Raw genomic sequence first — 22136 nt, forward strand, 5'->3', positions numbered from 1 at the left:
TGTTCATTACGTTTATAAAACAATATTTACCCACCCATATATTAATCTATAATTAAATGTAGTTTCAAAGAGGTGTTTAAACAAAATAAAAACCAAGATTATGAACCATAGCTAATCAGAATATGGCTAAAATACCTATACCAAAATGGCTCTCTGATTACTAACTCACAGACGGAATAGAAATATCGAGTAATATATAACCACCATTACTGAGAGGCTTTTTGATATTTAACTTTGAAACTAAGTTTTAACTTTGTGTATTAAAATTTATAATCACGTACCTAATCAATTTAAAAATAATAATGGCAAATTATGTAAAAAAGCATTAGCAGAATGGCTAACTAATCGGTCCTTCTACAGTCTTAAAGAATTTTTTGATGACGAGAAATAATATTATTGTTGACAAGCTAATTTATATGATATTTAAGTAATAATTTTTATAATTAAAATTGATAATTTAATTGGACCCATTGTTTTATATACAATTACTAGCGGTCCGCCCCGGCTTCGCCCGTGGTACATATTAACGTTTTCTCTACATAAGAACCATCCTCGTACTTCAAGGAATATAATAAAAAAAGAATTATCGAAATCGGTTCAGCCGTTCTCGAGTTATGGAATTACAACGAAAAGTGGCATTGATTTTTATATATTAGATTATAAAATTTACATGCTGTTTGTTAATGACGGCTAAACATGTTGTACCTACTTTATGTAAAAATGTATCATCTAAAAATACCATGTTTAACGTAAATAAATAATTATGAATTATGAATAAGGGAAAGGAGCATTACTACTACTTTTACAACTAAATTTTATACCTATCATAACTATATTATATTTCGATATCAATATAGCCCTGCAGATCGCTTCGATCACTCATCTTTATTTTATTGCGCCACCAAAAACCTTGAGTGTATAGAAATTAGAAACTGTGTGAAGAGCTGCAGGGTGCAGAGTTTATCTACCAGCAAACATTTTCCAGTACCTAGGTCTTGATAGTCGTATATTATGAAATTATTGAATTGTCACCGATCCTTGATAAGTGTACAAAGTTTGAAGTAAATCTGTTTGTATAAAGTGGTGAAGATAAAAGCGATGCCAATAAAAATGGATTTGAATGCTTATTCGACTTTACCTTAACCACCCTTTAGTCCCTTAACGGAGACATAGCCCACGAATTCGTTAAAAAAAATTGTTTGCCTTTTCCAATGGCAATCAAATTTTTGTGATATTATGCTCTCACAAGTCAGAGCTAGATGTAAAGCGCAATTTTCAATTCTGAAATTGTTGTGTTTCAAATAATATATAAATGTAGCAGAGGAGCCCAAGAGGGGATTTTGGGACTTACTCGTGCGAGACAGATAAACGTATCGCAGCATCTCTACCATGCTAGCGGTCCGCCCGCCCCGGTTTCTCTCGTGGTAAAAAGTGCCTTTAGCACTTAGGGATCACATACAAATGATCACAACAACTATGAAATAATTTTAAAATCGGTGTAACTAGTATTTCCTGAAATTTGCGAATTCAAAAAAATAAAGAAACTTTTCAGTAGTATTTATTCGTTTATATTTAACCCCTATAATTTAGACATAATCGAGCAACGTATGAACAGCGAGAACCGTCTGAGGCAAAGTCAAATTGAATAAATAAAAAACAATGATAGCCCTTGTTTATTAGATGCATTGTAGAAGAATGCCAGAATTTTTGTAGATGATACATTTAAAAAAAAAAAACCTTTAGGTGTATGATACGAAGATTTGTCGTTCATTCCATCTAGTTACTTACTTATAGTAAGATTGTTTTTAATTAAGGTCGGTAAGGCTAGTTACGTACATTTATTTTTGAAATCTTTAAAAATTATCAATTAACTATTCGATTCTTATTTATTTACTGTATGGAGGTACCTATTAGCTTTATTAAATTACGGGTCATATCTGTATAAATATTCATGTTATTTTAAGGCTTAGATTTATGTGACACGGGTTTGACCCACTTTTTGTGTTATTAAAACACGAAGAAAATAGTGGTCATAAAAGTAATTGGTTATGTATGTAATTTAGCGCCTAGCATATTTTTTACGCATAGGACGAATAAGAAACGACGTTACATGATTTAATTAATTAATATGCATTTTTTCTATATACAAATTAGGGATTATTATTTATATACACCGCAAAAGGTAAAAACATAATGAAGCATTAAATCTATCTGATTTTCGCGTTATTCATCTCAAATTCGCAAAAATATTGTACCTTTCCTACCGCTACATGCTACACTTGAACATATATAATATATTGCATTTTTTTATTGGTTTATACCTCAATAGTGTAATTTTATTATAATATGTAGGTCGCGTCTATAATGAGTATCCACTGACCTACTTGCCTCACGATGTTTGCTCTCGTTGTGTGTAGTTCATCAATGTCTATATCCTGATGCGTGAGGAAATATTAAGTAAAGTGTACTGCATGCACAGTCATTACCAAGCTTACGTACTTGTATCGTAATTTGATGTACTAAATAAATATCGCACTATATAAAGCAGCTCATAGATAGCAGAAGATAAAAACCCATGGAGGGTTGTCGGGTGAGAACCGCAGGACAGTTCTTTGGCATATTATGATAATATACCTATACGTACGGTTACTTACATATACATATTTTTACCCGACTACGGCAAAGCAAAAGGAGGGTTATGATTTTGACAGGCTATGTATGTATGTATGTATGTATGTATGTATGTATGTATGTATGTTCATCTGTTCCCTCGTAACGTCTAAACTACTTATCAGAATTTGTCAAATGACATATCATTAGAAGCGTCTTAATTGTCCGCTGGTTATAGGCTATATGGGGTTTCACAAAATCTAATGTGGCGTCCTCTATCGGACAAAACATACAAAGTAAAAAAATAAAGTTAAGATAAATATCCCGTGTTTGGTATCATTTGAAAGCGCTTTCCTTGTACATTTTGAATATATATATATATTACTAGCATTTGCTCGTGACTTTACCTGTATTCATGGGCTGATTGCATATAATTCACATCTTTTCGTCCATAGCTTCTTTATTAGTTCATCAGTTTAACTTTTGTTAATATTATGCCCCCAAATACACTTTAACACCAAAATAGTACAAATAATATAAAGTGAAAAAACTAAAACCCAACTACGACAATAACCGGCGCTGAAAAAGTATAAAACAAGATTTCAGAATACTGAACTGAACAAAGTTGCTAATGTAGTTGCAAGTAAATGGACACAGTAGACTCAACCAAGATGCCTTCGTTGTAAATTGACAATAATGTCATACAATACTATTCTGAAGTATGCAATATTCCACTATGTAAAGATAAATTTTCATGTTTGGAAAGGCGTAGTCACACGTTGTTGAAGTGCTACGGTAGATAGGTATATTAGGTATGTAACGTGTGACTACGCCTTTCCAAACATGAAAATTTATCTTTACATAGTGGAATATTGCATACTTCAGAATAGTATTGTATGAAATTATTGTCAATTTACAACGAAGGCATCTTGGTTGAGTCTACTGTGTCCATTTACTTGCAACTACATTAGCAACTTTGTTCAGTTCAGTATTCTGAAATCTTGTTTTATACTTTTTCAGCGCCGGTTATTGTCGTAGTTGGGTTTTAGTTTTTTCACTTTATATTATGTAAAATTAAATTGTAATACTGAAATGATTTAAAAGAGCAACTATGGAGTTTCTTGCCGATTCTTCTTCATAGATACTGCTTTCCGAATCGGTGGTAAATGATAAAAATATGTATTGACGTTTCAAAAGTGCTTCTCGAAGAAGTCTAATTGAATAAATAAATGTTTGAGTTTGAGTTTGAAGGGCTAAAAGACGCTCACAATCCACCGTAAATACTGATAGTCCGATACTGATGACCTAAGCATTAGGCAATAGGCACTTGCATATTTTTGTAGGTAGATATTGAGTTCAACAATTCACGATTAGGCTTTACAGTAACAGTTTAGGCTAACAATAACATAGACAATGTTGAGATGTATGATGAAAATGTTACTCACATGTACAGAACACGCCATACATTCTTCAGTGCCTACGTAAAAACAATTTTTCATCTTACAAAATTATTTTCATATTAATCCCAATGAAACCTTACTACTTACTTATCATCAAATCTCGTTCGAGGGTTGAGTTTGAAATTGAAGGTCGAAAGCAAGAAATCGCTAATCAGGCTGATGGGCAGTGGTGAACGAATGTGGGTCAGCGATCAATTGCGATAGCAAACTTGGTCGCGATTATATGGAAATTAATTGAACTTAAGAATCAGGCTTCTAGAGTAATTTCTATACAGTTTCTATGCATATCGTTGGCCACTTTGACCCCAATTTAGCATTTTTTAATATTTTGTAATTTCCGTAAACTGTGTATTTCACTAAATAAATTAAGTAAATTATTAAAATAAATTAAATTTGATTAATTATGCAAACTACGGTACTAGAAGGACTTGAATTAGGTACCTGAGATCTTTTAGTTTGCCGTGTATTTAAATATGAACCTCAGTACCTAATTTAATATCTATACATAATATAATAAATCTGTAGAAGGGTCAATTCTGTACATTGAAAATATTGAAAAAATAAATAGCAGGGGGTGTTACTGGATCGATACCAAACCCAAATAGTTTGGAAAATCCAAAAGTGCACGCCTCATAATCTCATCCTTTACAATAAAATTGATTATTTATAAAGAGTACACTATAAATATAAAAAAGAAATAAAATAAAACATTTGGAAAAGTAAAGAAAGCGGTACCGTAATAATTGAGCTATTTTTCTTGTGGCCCCACCTAGATGTGAATCTGCGCAGGTTTAAGGGACTGACTACCAACTTATTTTTTTAAACCTTGGCTTATAGTATAAAGAATCGAGTTTATAATGGTGAATTTTGAGTACACTATAAATATAAAAAATAAAATAAAGAATATAATATATAGATATACTAAAATTATGGAGAACAGTCGATATTTTTTTTTGTTTATTTAATAACAATTAAACCACATCGAATCAGACCCTGAAAAATGAAAGGGTTCTATTCCTGAGCATACTCAAGCGTAAGAGAAAAAAAAAGACTCGATTAGTAAAGTATTTCGGTCGCTATCGTGTTAACAAGAAAAAGGATCCGCACATACAGACACACGGACGTCCAAGACAGAACGTCTGTCTGTCTGTCTGTCTGTCTGTCTGTATGTGAAGGCATCACGTGAAAACTAGCGGTTCGATTTCGATGAAACTTGGTATAATTATACCTTATTATCCTGGGCGTAAAATAGGATACTTTTTAATTTTTATCCTGGAAAAATACGTAGAAAAAAATTAATCTTAATTTTTCAGTTTTATCCATAGACGTTGTTCCGTAGAACCGCGAACACACGTTGCGTATTATTATAGGCCTAGCCGTATTTGGGAATTGGGTCCAGATAGATATTTATAAGATTTTATTGTCAGTACCTACTCAAAATGGAGAAATAAACCATCCACGCGAAGACCGACAAGCTAGTTTAAAATATTTATAGATAACTAGCGGTCCGCCCCGGCTTCGCCCGTGGTACATTTTTACGTTTTCTCTCCATAAGAACCATCCTCGTACTTCAAGAAATGTAATAAAAAAATAATTAACGAAATCGGTTCAGTTGTTCTCGAGCTATTCGCTTACCAACACATTTTGCGATTCATTTTTATGTTATAGGTAGATTTAAAAAATATGTAATTTTATGAATAAATTCAATTTTGAATGTGACGTTCACAATTTAAATAAGTTTAGTATGAATTTAGTTTAGTTAGAATAAGGTTAGAATAAATTTAATTTAGGTGAAATTGGTTCTGTTGGAGTTATTTATTTATTTTATTCACACACATATCAAATGTACTAAAAGATACTCACATATTTAAATATCTTCATAAATTACTTATGTCTTCATATTTACAGTTACATAGAAAAATCTTGAATTATTTCACTGAAGTTGTTTATTATCAGTTAGTTCAATTATTATATAAAAAATAAAAATGTTTTACAGAAAATAAACACGATGAAAAATACATTCAGATACTTTATACAACACAACAGTTCTTGTAGCGTTGGTATTACAGATGGATGCCATGGCAACAACTTACACCGCTTTATAACCATGGATCCCAGATGGAGTTATTCAAATCATTTTATAGTTTAGACTTTACACTTTCGAGCTATTTTAAGAGCCACTTCATTAGCACCAGAGCATTAGTTACCTACTTATTTGCACAATAATAAATCTTTGTAAATTTTTCATCATCATCATCATCATCAACAGCCCATGTTTGTCCACTGCTGGATATAGGTCTCAGTCATTTTATTATTTGCTTTGAGACAATTATTAAATTTAGTTTACTTGTAAAAAATATAATTCCATCGGGGAGCTTCTCGCATTTTTATTTATTGTAAATTCTAATCAGTGATTCTATCGACATTAAAAAAGAGCGTGTGTGCCGAGCACACGTGTCAGAAGTGAAACTTCTTTGGCAATATTCAAAGATACCAAAATCGTCGCCTTACTCCATGACGTGACGGTATTGGCGCGACCGTGAAATTTTACTTTCAACACGCTTAAGAAGTTTCACTTTAAAAATTCGCGTGGTTTTGGGGACTCTTCTTATAATATTGGACGTGTGTTGAGAAATGAGAGCTGTTAAGAGAAATATACTTATTGTCATTCAAGCTCAATAGAGCATTCAGTACATACTTAGTATCTAAGAGTTTTAATTTCTTGAATCATAGATACACGATACATGATTTTATTATATATAGAGGAGGTAAAAAATAAAGATCGATAACACAGGGTTTTCCCCGAGTAATTACCGATTCAAATATTTATGATTTAGATACCTATGCATAATAGGAATAGCAATAAAAAATCCCTATTCAGTTTATAAGATTATTTTGATAGGTACGATTCATATTTGTAGGTCTCTCATATCGACAGTTTCAGCCTTAGAGCATTAAAGTTGGTTTAATGCTCTATGGTTTTATCACTACATTTTTAATTACCTACAATATCTTATATTACCGCGCTACAAATAAATTTTTCATAAGCACTTCATCATCATCAATACATATACTCGAGTGCAAAAATATCGCACACCCGCATTTTTAGTTTAACCTCATCAATTACTTCAATGTTCTAAACATATTTGGGAAATATGACTTATATCAAATGAAAGCACTGTGATTATTAAGCTGTCTATAGCAAAACCATAATCGTGACCTTGAAATGTTTATCAGTACCTATCAGCAAAACAACAACATTACCCATACAAACGTCCCGTCATGTAAAAATGTTTGAGTGCAACAAGAGGTTTCACAAGATTTTTTTATACCTAATAAACATTTGTAATCGAGGGGTTTTGCTTCTGATAGGCTAGATGACTGTTTACGTAGTGATTTTTTCATGGAAATATATCGAAATTTTGGTAAAATTTAAGTGTACCTACCAGTTCCTTTCGTCCTAGTGTAGGGCAGTTGGGAGGGCTCCAAGGTGCGTGGCCGCCACGATTACACTTATTTTTAGTTTACGTGGATTTCAATTTCCTTTACTTATTGAAGCTGTTGTGGGAATTAAAATGACTCTAAGACGCAATTTTTCATGATTTCATAACACTAATAAAGGGCTACGGTGGTATTGTATTTTAAACCTGATTCTTTATGTCGAAGGTTTAAACATGTTTGCTGATAGTGATGAAACCCTCCAGTTGTTCACGTCCAAAGTTCAGGCGAACGAAGTCGCGGGCATCAGCTAGGTAGTTGATAAATAAAACTTCATTACCGTCAGTGTATTCATAATTTATTGAAGCATTAGTATAGTAGTAGCATTATAATTTATTCATAATTTATTAAAATTACATTATAACGAATTTACGTTATCAAAGGCATACACTTCTTCTTAATACTTCTTTTACAACCCGGTAAGCAAGTATCACCGATATCGGAGACAAATCTGTTATCAATATTAATAGGAACACAATCTACAGTGACTGTGGTTGCATTAATCCAAAGGGTTGAGAGAGGGAACACATTTCTACAAGGTTCCATGGCACCTAAAGCCTCACATTTCCCATTCCACAAAACTAAGCCATCTTCACAGGGATTTTTATTACAGACTGGTATAACAGATGTTAGGGCAAGCAGTATCAAATGTTCATCTTCCTTACACGGTCCACGTCGAAACGATGGCCAGCAAGCATCTGAATCTGGGTGGTATAGATAACCTGAAACCAAAATTGATTGAACCGTAAACGTAGGAATTTTAATATTGAACTAATTCTTGCTGAACTCGCTCGTTAATAGCCCACTTCGGTGGACGTTATGAATTAAAACATATTTATAACATAATCAACAAACAAATATGGCATTTGTCAACATCTAGACACGCGGCAGCGTGTCAAGCCGAGTTCAAGCGAAGAGAACTGGCGAGCAGCAGCCGTGTGTATATTTACACGAACCATTTCGAGCCACTTTTCACCCCCTTATAACTCGAAAACTATTTAAGTTATATAAACCAAATTTGGTACATATCAAGAGGACCTCAAGATAAACAAGAACCTTAAATTTCATAAATACAGATTAAACAGTTGCGTAGATATTAATATCCAAAAATCGCAATTTTTAAGACTGACTGACTTATAGACATATACAAAACCTAACCCACTTCCAGATGACCTAGAAAGTTCAAATTTTGTAATCAACTAGGTAATAGTGAGTGTACAAAGGAAAAAATCAGAAAATACTGAATTTATTTGTATTTAATTTTTTTTTCAATGACATAAATTTTGTTTGTATGGAAAAATGGAAAAGTTTAAAAAAAAAGAAAATAGTATATTCACCTTACTAGTCTTAAAAAATAAATCAAAACTAATCAGTGGCCGAAAAAAATTTTGAAATCCATCAATAAATGACTGAGATATAGATTATTGAAGTTTACATATTTTAGTACGAAACATCTGTAGATTCGATGCGCCTCTGACATCACACTCACTCGCGCTAGTATTCGCTTGGGCGGATTACTTCGATTGCATGATTTCTTTATTCAAAACTGTTATTAAACGTAAAATAAAAGAAAATTTTAATAAAAATATTGCCTTTATTGCTCATACAGTTAAAAATAATATATAATTTTACATATTCACATTTATTTATTCTTTATTTATGAGTGTTTAGTTTAGTTTTAATTTCAGTGTTAATAAATAAATAAATAAATAAAATCTTTATTTTGCTTTAAACATGGTATTCAATGGTGATACAATTATATTAATAAAGCACAAACATGTTCAGCCAATACAAGCATGCAAAAATAATTACCATAAATGGTGTAATGGAAGAAGGCTTCGTCGAAGGTCGAAATGATTTAATTTTCGTAATATTAATATGAGTGAAACATCTTTAGGCGCGTTTAGAGTAAAATTTCAAGATCGCGTCATGGCAATACCGTAACGTCATGGAGTAAGGCGACGATTCTTCTACAACGATCTTTGCATCTTGGTAATAGTGTGTGTACAAATTCATGTAATCTTTTAAACAGAAAACGAGTTTAAAAAATTGCAGATAATGACGGGGCAATGTGCGCTGACATTCATAACATACAAGAAAATATAGAAAATAATACTAAACAAACCATACAGAGAAACCGCAAGAAAAAAAAATCGTATATAAAAAGTATTATATATTTTATAAAGTAAATCAAATTTGCAGAGTAATTTTCTGTACAAAAAGTAATGATATCCCACCAAAAACATAAATGTAAAAATTGGAGCCGAGTTCAATCGTTGACTTAATTTGCCAAAAAAAGAAATGAGATCTAAATGTGTGCCAAGTTCTGCAGACAGTCCAGAAATTTATTTACAAAGATGTATTAAGTTCTTAGGTTGACTGAAAACTCAATTGTTTTATTTTCCCTTAGAGAACAATGTTTATTCCAAAATATAACTTTTTTAATTTGAATAAAATAATTATTTTCACAAAGCAAACAACTAATGACCTATTGGACCCCATAATTTGATGAGGCTAGTTTTACATACTGTTTATATTTTGTGAGGTTCTAAAAACTAGCCTCATCAAATTATGGGGTTCAATAGGTCATTAGTTGTTTGCTTTGTGAAAATAATTATTTTATTCAAATTAAAAAAGTTATATTTTGGAATAAACATTGTTCTCTAAGGGAAAATAAAACAATTGAGTTTTCAGTCAACCTAAGAACTTAATACATCTTTGTAAACAAATTTCTGGACTGTCTGCAGAACTTGGCACACATTTAGATCTCATTTCTTTTTTTGGCAAATTAAGTCAACGATTGAACTCGGCTCCAATTTTTACATTTATGTTTTTGGTGGGATTTACTTTACACAGTGCGATCACGAGGTTACAGAAAAAGCGATCTACATCGCGAATTTCGTGTTATGGTCCAGTTATTTTAGGCTTTGACCTAGAAAAATTGAGATATCCAGTATATTACAACGAAAAAACGTATGTGAATTTTGAGGACAGTTTAGTTTTAGGATGCCAGAATACAGGTTGTCACCTAATTTGGCCTAAGATTGCTGCACTTTTATGGTTCTAATGAGGATTAGTTTCTAGAATGACTTTATGAATTCTATTAGCTATTATATGCACCAAAACTGTTTTAATGGTGAAATCGAACTGATAAAACGAAAAGTGGACTCGTTTACTTAGAACTGAGTTTTACTAAACTCAGTTTGATGTGGTTTATGGTAACTTATGTCATAGCAATATCAGCCCTTATTGAGCGACTGAGCTTTAATTGAATTTGTTTGTAAAATCAGATAACAATCAGCACCATTAATTTTTGCATAGCAATTTTACATGCAGGATTTCCATAAAACGTTCATCGACACGCGCAATTTTACTACGTTTACGGTATTACTCAATACATATTATGAATGTTTTTTTTAGATTATGAGACACGTGCCAAGTTACACATTCTCAATGAATGATTGTTTATTTTAATATGTAGTATCTAATATAAACAAAATCTTTATACAGTACCTACCTACCTACTATAAATAGAATAAAAACACTCACCGGGGCGACAGTCACAAATCCAATCATCTTTTTGATCTCCTGGATAATACAACTCGTTTTCTCTACATGTTGATGGCAAGAAAACTGGCAACCGATCCTGTACATTATTGTTCCAATATTAATTTTGGCTCCGTGCAGACAGAGAGCGCAGTTCTGCGTTCCGCGTTCTTTGTGATGCGAAGGATCTATATTGCACGCGCCTCGGTCTGACTGCGTTCTGTGTGCGCCGGCGCTATAGATCCTTCGCATCACAAAGAACGCGGAAACCAGAACGCAGAACGCTCTCTGTCTGCACGGAGCCTATATGTGCCGTTTAAATATAAGCTATTTTTTATGAATTATAATAATTGTATTATGGTAATTGTATATTGTCAAAACCTATTTATATTATTATTAGTCTAAATTATTACAATTCTCCTTTGCTTCTCGTTGATATACACCTCAATACCAACCTTTTATCTTTTCATAAATTACTTTCTATGAAAATAATATTATTTTCCTAATTGCAAAAATGGCCATTATCACCAATCATACATATATCGTTACATATTTTTTAACAATGAAGTAAAAAACTTCGCAAAAAAATTAATTACAGTTGTAACTATATAGGTATTAATTTAATTAGTCGGAACATAAAAATATACGAACAGGAAAACATGGTTAATGTGTAAAGTGACCTTGTGTTGCTAAATTTTTCAGTTCATTTGTCTGTACGTCCAAAATTGAATAATGCTGCGAAGGTGAACTTTATCAAGTCTTTTAGGTGTGCATAAATAATATAATTGATAATGATCATAATATGGAGAGGGTTAAAAATAAACGTATTGAGTACATAGCATCTTTGCGAAATTTACAGACAAGTAGGTATGTATTTATATTGAGGTACACATATTTAAAGAAATTCATATTGAATATAATATTATTTTGTATTGGGATTCGGGTCATTGAATTAGCGGTATTTTTGCAAAAAAGCTGGGTAACTCTAAATACCAGAGTTTGTAGGCTAACTGTTTTAAACCAGATACGAAAGTGCCAAGGCATTTTTTAAATCTGTGTTTATTTTATCATCCCGTGTATGATGTACCTAATCAAGGATCAACTAAAAATTACAGTTATTATATTATGTAGCTTATTCTATTTCTAATCTGGTTACTGTGGTCTGTCTTATCAGAATAATTTACAATACATATTCCAATAGCGAAGGACGACTGTGGTTATTTAAACTACTAGTTAGTACTAGCTTTTCGCCCGCCTTTTCAAAGAAAAAACCCGCATAGTTCCCGTTCCCGTAGGATTTCCGGGATAAAACCCAGCCTATGTGTTAAGTCCAGTTTCCCTCTACATGTGTGCTAAATTTCATTATAATCGGTTCAGTAGTTTATGCGTGAAAACCATACATACATAGGTACATAACTACATATACCTAAAAACCTTTCCTCTTTAAAATATTAGTATAGATTAAGTATCTATAAATTAAAAACATACAGATTAATTATTGGGAAAAAATATTAACAGGTACAGAAACAAATATAGTTTTCAGGTTTGTTCAATATTTAACGTAAGATAATCTCACCTGCTTATTAACTAAAATAATATTTTCCTCGACCTCCGGAAAACCGATAGCGTCCTTGATTATTTTCGCTGACTTAACACTAACGAATAACGAAACCCACAATAGATGAAATAAAATCATCCTAATGTACCTCACTTTACTTAACTTTATAAATAAATTATTTTCCCTGAATATTTTCTACTTTAAGTACGATTTGTATACGGGTGATTAATAGGCAATCATTATAGCAACTGGAATGAGTCTGCGTAAATAACACAATGAACTTGCGGTCATCTTTAAATCAAAATACGAGGCATTGATAATGTACGTTAAAACCAGTTACGTATATATAGGCATTTGGTAGATACAAACTTAAACATAGAATATGTAGGTAGGTATATGAGACGGTTTTTACGCGGCGCGGCGTGGGCGTTGAAATTAATTTTATTTATATCATAGGTCTTTGTTTTAGTTACTTTTGTAAATACATAGTTAGGTATATAAAATATATTAAGTAACTAATAAAATATTTATTACTTAATATTATACTAGGTAAACGCGAAAAAAACTTAGTGTTTCTTCTTCACGTCTCAACCATAGAACCGCTTTGCATTCAAATTGGTACAAATATAGGTAGTTTGAGACCCGAGAAGGACAGAGGATATATATATTTTCCTATCCCGGATATGCCATCTGAAAGAAAAACATGCGGGATTTCCTTTTCAACAGGTGAAGATGAAACTTACCTCTGAAAATATGAAATAATAATATTTAGATTTTACAGTTACCGCCATCATCATGAGGCAGGAAGAAATAGCCACCTGCACCCAAATTACTAATTTTGACTATTGTCCTTCTAAATTCCATTATTGATTTTCATAAGTGAGAATTATCTGACGCCTGCGCTAGAATGAAGGCAATTTATAATATTTTCATGTTAATCTATTACTAGCTATGCAGTGTGCTCCGCGGTTTCACTCGCATCGCTCCGCTCCTGTTGGTCTTACTTCTTATCTTGATCATATACAGCCTAATAGTCTTCCTCGATGAATGGGCTATCTAACACTGAAAGAATTTTTCAAATCGGACCAATAGTTCCGGAGATTAGTGCGTTCAAACAAACAAACAAACAGCTTTATAATATTAGTTTAGATTTAGCACCAAACAACACTGGGTACAAATATTTTTAAATGTAATTTTGAATACAGAGTTAGGTACCGAGTACCGACTCATTACGAGCCATGAAGTATTACTTGCACTGTGGTATGAAGAAATCGTCATTAGATCAGTCCTAGGATCAGTCAAACTGATCTTTTGAAATATCGGTGAAATCTGGGAATCTGGGATTCAACCAAAGACTAATATTATGAACTAGTAGTCCGCCCCGGCTTCGCCTGTGGTACATATTTCGCAATAAAAGGTAGCCTATGTCCTTTCTCGGGTATCAAATTTCATGCAAATTGGTTCAGTAGTTTAGGCGTGATTGAGTAACAGACAGACAGACAGAGTTACTTTCGCATTTATAATATTAGTATGGATTCAACCGCATGCGCTATACACAACGCCTTACACAACGCTATACACCACCTTAGAGCATTAATCCAACCACCGTAACTTCGTAAAGGGTTTACATACTCTTTTTACACTACCTTGACTTTAGTTTTCATAGTTAGTTAGTTTACAACTAAGGTTTACAAAAAGCAGATGGAGGCGCCAAGAAGCTTAGAGGCGTTTAAAAGATCTTGAATCTTGCTATTATTTTTTTGCAGCAAAAACACGAGTGAGAAATAAAAATCCAACTTCTATTACTTCACTAACATCTTCTTTTTAATTATTACTTTTTTGAACCGCAACATTGTAATTGTGAACCTATTATGAAATTATTTCATAAACAGATTTTCCCTCCATTTTTTGAATTTTTAACGCCAAAATATATTAGTCATATAGTCTATGGTCATTTTTATACGAAACTAAGCGAAACTAAGAACTGGATATTAAAAATTCTGAATAAATATTATGATTCTTTCAATTTCTTTAATGCTATTTTTTATAGATATTTTTATATACATTCACTAAAAGTAAACCAAATTTTATTATTAAAATTACAACAAGTTTTAGAACGAAAACGTAAATAGAAATTGTCTATGGATGTCAAAAACATAGCTTACGTCAACTTGGGAATCATGATATTTGTGACAAAGTGAAAACGAGAAACTTAATTCGTATTTAAACTTATGCAAAAGTTAAGTTAATTTATTAAACTTAAAGAAAAATAATGTGAAGTATCATAATGTTAACAATGCATACAACTACGTCCTAAAATTTAATTATAATTAGCGATATGTTTACAAAAAAATCTCACCAAGATGTCAAAAAATCTACAGTTAAAATACAAGACTCTAAAAAAGACTCTACAACCCGATTAAAACATTTGAAAATAGTACTAGGTAAGTATATTTTATTTTTTATTATTTAAAATACCATCATTAAAGTTTTTCTCATCTATAGTCGCCGGATACCGTTCAACATGCTAATTAGTAAAGAATAACTGTATCTCACTTTTCTCTATTATGATTTGTAGACAGAGGCTTATATTTATTTAAGAATTTATCTTTTAATGAAATTTGTTTGTCCATGAAATGTAATCCAATGGTAAATAATAAAAATGTTGATTGATACATTGATTGTAATTATTATTATTTTGACTTAAAATATTGTATTGCTTGGTAATTGTTACTGAAGGGACTTTATTCACAAATCTATTTATTACATATTTAAACTCAGTTGAAGTGAATCATACGTTAATTTTGTTTTTCAGAACATTTTGATGCAGATGAAGCAAAAACATATTTCGAAACAAATTTTAGCCATGTTTATTTTATTTTGTATGATAATTTCATTTTGGCAGAAAATAGTTTACGGCAAAGAGGTATGTGTAAAATATTGAATTATTGTTTTTCGATTCTCCTTATGTACCTAATTTATGTTTCAATTTAAAACATGTATATTGTAATTTTTTGTGTTAATCTGTATAAAAAAAAATATCTGGAGCTATTAGCTTGAATATGATTTCCTATTTACTTATATTTCTTTCTGTTTTGCCTCACAGAACTTCCGTTCCACCTTGGTGAGTTTGGTGTTAAAAAATTCCATCGTTTTTTTCATTGGTGGTGATTTAGCTTTCATATTACATTGCCTTGTGTCTCTTTAATTTGGTTTACTACGCATCAGCATTCATTTACACACAAACATTATCAGCTTATCTCTGTTATCTGATGATCATCACAACTTTTGAGTGTGTAGGATTTGTACGATGTCATGTGATTATAATTTTATTTATTGCACACATTTAATATTCATCAAGCAATAAAATATATAAAAATAAATAAGAGGGCTAGTTTATTAGAGCTTTTAATAATTTATAGACTCTCCACTCCCACAAGCATTATGGCTACCTCAAAAATTACACCAAGGAAGCTTGCAACATATTTTTAAATAGCATCTACTTCAGTATGGCTATTTTATTTAATTTATTATCCTATTTGACATGATGAATTCTCAAGCTTTGCATCCAGACTTAAGTTATTTTAACCCAATAATCACAGACAAACACAATAATATCATTCAATACATTTTCAATTTAACACATGCATTATATAATAAGGTAAATGAAGATTCATATTCAACTAATATAACTAAACGCTAGTGATGGTGCATTGTGTTTGGTGAAAGAAAACCATAAAATTCTATTTTAGTTCACAAGGCTGGGAAAGAAGAGTTGGAAGGTGCTCTAGCTCTTCTTGAAAAAGTTTTATGTCTGCTACCAGAGTTACTAGGTAAAAGATGGCAATTGCATTCATTAACAAGAATATTTTCAAAACTCCTCCATGGTGGAAATTCTCAAAAGCTCCGTGCAGATGCAATAAGGTAATGATTATTATTAGAGAAACTTTATTTTCTCTGTGATGTAATTTATTACTTATACATGAAACTATTTTTATTTCAGATTTTTTTTATTATGGTATCAAGCTCTCGGTGACAATGCCCCAAATGAAGTTCACAGGATGTTTGCTTCTCTTGTGCCTGGCCTACCAGACTCTTGCTTACCTCCAATTGGCTCGCCATTCAAACCAAAGGTCTATGATGTAGTTACAAATATTTCACAAGAAAGTAGCGAATTTAAGGTGGATGATATTTTGCAACATCCAAATTTTGCATCCACTACAGATAATGCAAAAAAAGTAGTAGTTGAACAAACATCCACTGGATTCATGGGGAAATTAGCAAATGTGTCAGCTTCAATATTCCATGATACAAATGCTTTGAATCCTGTTCAAAGTGTTGACATTCAGCCTTTACTACCTCCCAGTGCAAGCGAAAAAGTAATTGAAAATGAAACTAAACACTTTTTTGAAGTGTTGCTCGATGCTATGGCCACATCTGTTACTAAAGTACACTGGAAGGACAGATCACACGCAAAGGCAATGAGGAGCTTTGCATTTTTATTAGAGAAATTTAAAATATACTACTTACCAGTGATATGTCCTCAATTTAATTATAGAAACTCTCTGTATAAGCCAAACCTAGGTAAGTTAGAAGTTGCATGTTTTAAAATAAAAAATAAAATATGCAAGATCAAAATTAATTCAAACCTTTATCCATTTTAGAATTGCCAGTGCAACATAATATATTGGAAGACGACTTTGCCTTGTGCAGAGTAGTGTTGATAAAATGGGTTGCAAATTATACCCATTTCATGAAGAAACAGGGCAGTGATGGTGGCCAACCATCTTCAATGACGAGCACAGGTTCACATATCGTTCACTCGAACACTCCCACGCCAGCAACATCACTACATCATGAAGAAGAAACATCATTTACTGTTGGACACCCCTCTGATTCAAGTAGAGCATCGTCCCACGATTCAGCGTCAAATACACCGCATCCCAGTTTGGAATCTGGTAAGTAATAAATTTATTAAGTACTTCAAAAGTAATTTTATAAATGATTAATTTGCATTAAAATTTTTCGATATTACATATACATTAATTTTAACGTTTTATTATCCTTATTTATTATATTTACCTAATTTATCTGAAATTTAATCTATCAATGTCATAAAATATGTTTTATATAAATAGGATCTGGCATGTATGAAGAACTATCATCCGATCAAGTAGTGCGCGACGTACTGTGCTGTTCGTCGCGGGAACACGTTGATTTCACTATAGAAGTATTACGGCAAGCATTTCTGCTACCTTTCTCGCATGCCGCTGCTGTAAGACGAGTTATAGCACTTTATAAGGACTGGATCCAAATGAATGTAAGTCAAATACTTTTAAATTTGATGACTGAAGTGAAAAAAATTGTTATTTACCTGACTGTAAATAAATCTTTCATTTTAAACCTCTCCAAATACGTAAATTTCTTGACAAGTGCATTAAAGATTATAGTATTTACAGGTTACTGAAATACCACCATTCCTATTGGAAAATACATATGATCAGCAAGCAAGTGGGGAGCCACAAGTGCCTCCTCGAAGACTGAGGAATGATTCTTACTTGGGAGCAGTGGGGAGGGACAACCTGATGGTTAGGGCTGGATTACAGGTATATATAATTAATCCAATAGAATAGTAAAATTATAGTAAAACATAAAAAGTTTCATTTTATTTTGCTTTGATATTGATAGACTGGGAGATACTGACACAAAATTTCGAGTCATTTGTAACAGGATGGCGGTTCTACAGGGTTCTTAGTACACAATGACAAAAAGAAAAATGATGGTGTGAACGCTGGTACCGGCGGCTTAGTCGCGTGGGCGTTAGTCGAACTCGTCGGAAAATAGCGAAAGTCAAACGATTTGTAACAGTATGGCACTTATTTTTCCTGTAAGTTTGAGGATCAACGAATATAAATACAAAATTTTAAAGATCTAGGTGTTGGAAATCTTCTCTTACATAAATTAATACTAAATTAATTTTTCAAGTATGACAGCACTTTTTCCCCCTACTAGAAGTATGGCAAATATAATAATGGTCACATTTTATCAAATACTCTCCAAAAATCCAAATGCAATACTGGTACAAAAAGTTTGGCGAAATAAAATTTTTTTGCAGATTTTCGGCGGTATGGCGACCATTTGGAATCGTCCGAAAAGTATGGCATGGCGATTTTCGTAAATGGCTGCACGACGATGGTTACCTGTGCAAAAGTTAGCCTGATACAAATGGTTGAATAATGGTTTTATTTAAATCAACACATTCGCGTTGGTATGGCGGGCTGTAAGTCACACCGGAAAAGTATGGCATGACACTACCGCCTACTTCTTTTTTATGGGCTATCGGTAAATTCTAAAATTTTTGTGTTACTAATCGTTTGACTTTCGCTATTTTTCCGACGAGTTCGACTAACGCCCACGCGACTAAGCCGCCGGTACCAGCGTTCACACCATCGTTTTTCTTTTTGTCATTGCGTACTAAGAACCCTGTAGAACCGCCATCCTGTTACAAATGACTCGAAATTTTGTGTCAGTATCTCCCGGTCTATGATTGAAGATCACACCCCAAGTATTCTTTAAAAAAAAATCGATTTACAGCTTTAACTTTCCTATGATTTTATTTTATTATATGTATGTACATGAATGCGCTAATACTCGAAATTTATATTTCATCGATTGGCCATCAGTAATGTCTGATCTAAAACCTTCCTATCTGCAGTTCATTTGCGTCATAATCATCTGTCACATACATATAAACTTACCCATATGCTTACAAGCTTTAACGATAAATCTGAACTTTGTATAATCTGTGCATGGAATGTTCCAGAACGTGCTCCAAGTGTTCATGACGCAAGCAGCGAACGTGTTCGTGTGCAGTGCGGGCGTGGCGCCGGCGGGCGGGCCCGCACCCCATCAGCTGCTCGACGAACAGACGGACACGTGCAAACGTGTGCTCAATATATACAGATATATGGTCATGCACATCGCTATGGATGATCGGTCTTGGTGAGATATTGATTGTGAATTATTTTTGGCGAAATTTAGAATGGTTATTAGTGCTACCATACTTAGTATTCACTGGTGTTAGCCTTCGTTTTGATTCAAAACAGAATTCACTGATAAATAATGAGTGAATTTGAAAATATTAAATATCCCTTTACTTGACTTAGACTCTTAACTTGCTTTCAAGTATCTCCGTTTGTATAGAAACACTTACAATCCAACACATTGAAAGTGCATGCATACATTAGATCACGCATTCGCGTTCTACGCTGCATACTGGTGCGGGCCAGTGTGCCAGTCGCCTTACATTGAATGATCATTATGTTAAATAACTCCATGTAAGCAGATGCTGACATGATCTCATTTTCTTGTTTATAGATTTAAGGATTTAACCATTTCTTCATTTTTTCTTTATCCCAGGGAACAACTTTTGTTGGTTCTTCTCCAGATAACTTCAATCGTTTTGACTAAAATTCCACCAAAGAAGAAACAAGACACATTAGGTAAGTAGTTTTGCATCAAAAAGGTAAATGAATTTATAATAAAAAAAAATATTTTATGCAAGATTTTACTCATATTTTGTCTTTTTTAGGGGGATTTTTAGCACCAGCTTTATTCCAAACATTAATTGTGACGTGGATTAAGGCTAATCTGAATGTTGCTGTAAAACCAGAGCTGTGGCAAAGCTTTATGGAACTATTGACGAGACTCACGCATTGGGAAGATTTAATCAAGGAATGGGCGGTAAGTTGAATTGGTTGTTAATAAATAATATTTTTTTGTAAATTATAAAAATCTTGATATGAAAAAAATATAAGATTATTTTTCTATTATTTTTAATTTCTAATGATTCTTATAGATATTTCAATTATTTATAGTTGTATTGTTTACAAAATCTTAAAAACTACCTACTTAATCTACTTAAAATTACATACACAAAATATAGTTATTTCAATATTAACATTTTTTTTTAATTATATCTGGACTACGGGAAAAAATGATTTTAGCCAAATTGCAATGAAAAATATCTCATTTCCTTCTAGAAAACAATGGAAACACTCACCCGCGTGCTAGCGCGGCACGTATACTCGCTCGAACTATCAGAATCAGCGTCTAGCGGGGCGGGTGACGGACGTGGCAGAGGGCGCAGGCCCGCGCCCGTCACGTACCCGCACAGGCCTCCGCCCTTGCGCAGGCCGGCGCTGCAACCGTGCGCTGATACTAGAACACCGGGTAAGATTATGTAATTTGATATGTATTTATATAACCTAAGTTAAGCAGAAAAAATATTCTACGAATTAAGAACATTCGTTGTTTTTGAAAATGTTAGTTAAATAAAAGAATCCAGATACAATATTGAATGATATTAAAAAAAATTTACATTCATTTATCTATAATATAAAAATGAATCCCAAAATGTGTTGGTAAGTGTAAGGTAACTTGAGAACGGCTGAACCGATTTAGTTAATTCTTTTTTATAATATCCTATCCTATCCTTGAAGTATGAGGATGGTTCTTATGTAGAGAAAACGTAAATATGTACCACGGGCGAAGCCGGGGCGGACCGCTAGTTACTTATATTTTTAACATGTGATTTTTTTATAGGTAATTATGTATACTAATTTGAAAATTTAATTGTGAATTTAAATAATAATACCTATATACTTGCAGGTAAATCGCCCCGTGTGAGTCACGAGGTGCACCCGCGAAAGGACGCACGACGACCACTAGCACGATGTCGTAGCGACCCGCATATATCGCGACATACACATCATAGTGGTAAGTGCACATTAAATTAATCAAAGTATAAAAATTGCAATTATATAAAAAGATAAACTTTTAGCTATGTCTTCTCTCCAGGAATGAGGAAGCTACGAATAGCATTTTAATATATTACTCACAATATTTAATTTAATTTTAACAGAGGAAACTAAAGACTCCATTGACAACAAATCTCGGCGGTGGTACTCACTGGATTCATTAAGGCAATCATCGCAACAGGAAGAAAGAGATTCAGCTAGCGGTAAGCATTTGAATTTTAATATTAAATTAATCTTAAATTAAATTTAGATTAATTTTTTGAATCAATATAAAATATGTTGGTTGTATTTGTTTTCTACTAAACGTGATGTGTTTCTAAAATTTTAACTAAAATGTTTCTTTAGGATCTCGCTCACCTTCCCCTGCTCCATCAAGCGGCGTTGAAAGTAGTTCTATCAAAGATTCACCGTTACAAATAGACTTGGCATCTGATGGTGGCAATGTTGGTAAGTAATAATTTTTAGTCTGTTTTTATTTTCACGAATTATAAATTTTTATTGTAAACAAAATAAATTTCGAATAAATTTTATTGTATCTGACTACAGGTTGCTATTTGAGAAAAAAAAATATTTAAAGTATAATTTTTCTAATAAAGAAATATATTTTTAATTTGGGTTGTAGGGCTAAATGTCTGATTTTAGTGT

The 22136-nt window shown here is 32.5% G+C and overlaps 2 protein-coding genes across 4 annotated transcripts in view; one reads left to right on the forward strand and one right to left on the reverse strand.

Moving 5' to 3' along the window:
• Positions 1–7849: 7849 nt before the first annotated feature.
• LOC123699866 lies at positions 7850–13007 on the reverse strand. Its single transcript, XM_045646908.1, has 3 exons — positions 12691–13007; positions 11118–11214; positions 7850–8290 (listed from the first exon to the last, which is right to left on the reverse strand). Exons 1-3 carry the CDS (start codon positions 12808–12810, stop codon positions 7938–7940), a joined length of 570 nt encoding a protein of 189 aa, XP_045502864.1. The 5' UTR covers positions 12811–13007; the 3' UTR covers positions 7850–7937.
• Positions 13008–14841: 1834 nt separating this feature from the next.
• LOC123699871 (probable Rho GTPase-activating protein CG5521) overlaps positions 14842–22136 on the forward strand; it is a 40404-nt gene continuing 33109 nt past the window's right edge. Inside the window, exons 1-15 of one of the 3 annotated variants that reach the window (XM_045646918.1) lie at positions 14842–15116; positions 15488–15598; positions 15779–15796; positions 16425–16596; positions 16676–17256; positions 17337–17630; positions 17811–17992; positions 18123–18278; positions 19496–19674; positions 20092–20174; positions 20264–20415; positions 20715–20904; positions 21343–21450; positions 21596–21694; positions 21837–21938. In XM_045646918.1, the coding sequence (XP_045502874.1) occupies positions 15011–15116; positions 15488–15598; positions 15779–15796; positions 16425–16596; positions 16676–17256; positions 17337–17630; positions 17811–17992; positions 18123–18278; positions 19496–19674; positions 20092–20174; positions 20264–20415; positions 20715–20904; positions 21343–21450; positions 21596–21694; positions 21837–21938 (2533 nt within the window). In that variant the 5' untranslated portion in view covers positions 14842–15010. The remainder of the gene's footprint in view (positions 15117–15487; positions 15599–15778; positions 15797–16424; positions 16597–16675; positions 17257–17336; positions 17631–17810; positions 17993–18122; positions 18279–19495; positions 19675–20091; positions 20175–20263; positions 20416–20714; positions 20905–21342; positions 21451–21595; positions 21695–21836; positions 21939–22136) is intronic. The other 2 variants (XM_045646919.1, XM_045646920.1) reach the window with 2 other exon arrangements.

This window comes from Colias croceus, chromosome 18 (assembly GCF_905220415.1).
Source record: "Colias croceus chromosome 18, ilColCroc2.1".
Lineage (NCBI taxonomy): Eukaryota > Metazoa > Arthropoda > Insecta > Lepidoptera > Pieridae > Colias > Colias croceus.

Excerpts from the sequence above, each read along its gene's own strand:
- LOC123699866 (XM_045646908.1), bottom strand. The coding sequence starts at position 12,810 with ATGATTTTATTTCATCTATTGTGGGTTTCGTTATTCGTTAGTGTTAAG. Across the intron at positions 11,215-12,690 it reads TTATTTTAGTTAATAAGCAG|GATCGGTTGCCAGTTTTCTT; the intron begins GTGAGATTATCT and ends AATAATGTACAG. Across the intron at positions 8,291-11,117 it reads GATTTGTGACTGTCGCCCCG|GTTATCTATACCACCCAGAT; the intron begins GTGAGTGTTTTT and ends TTTTGGTTTCAG.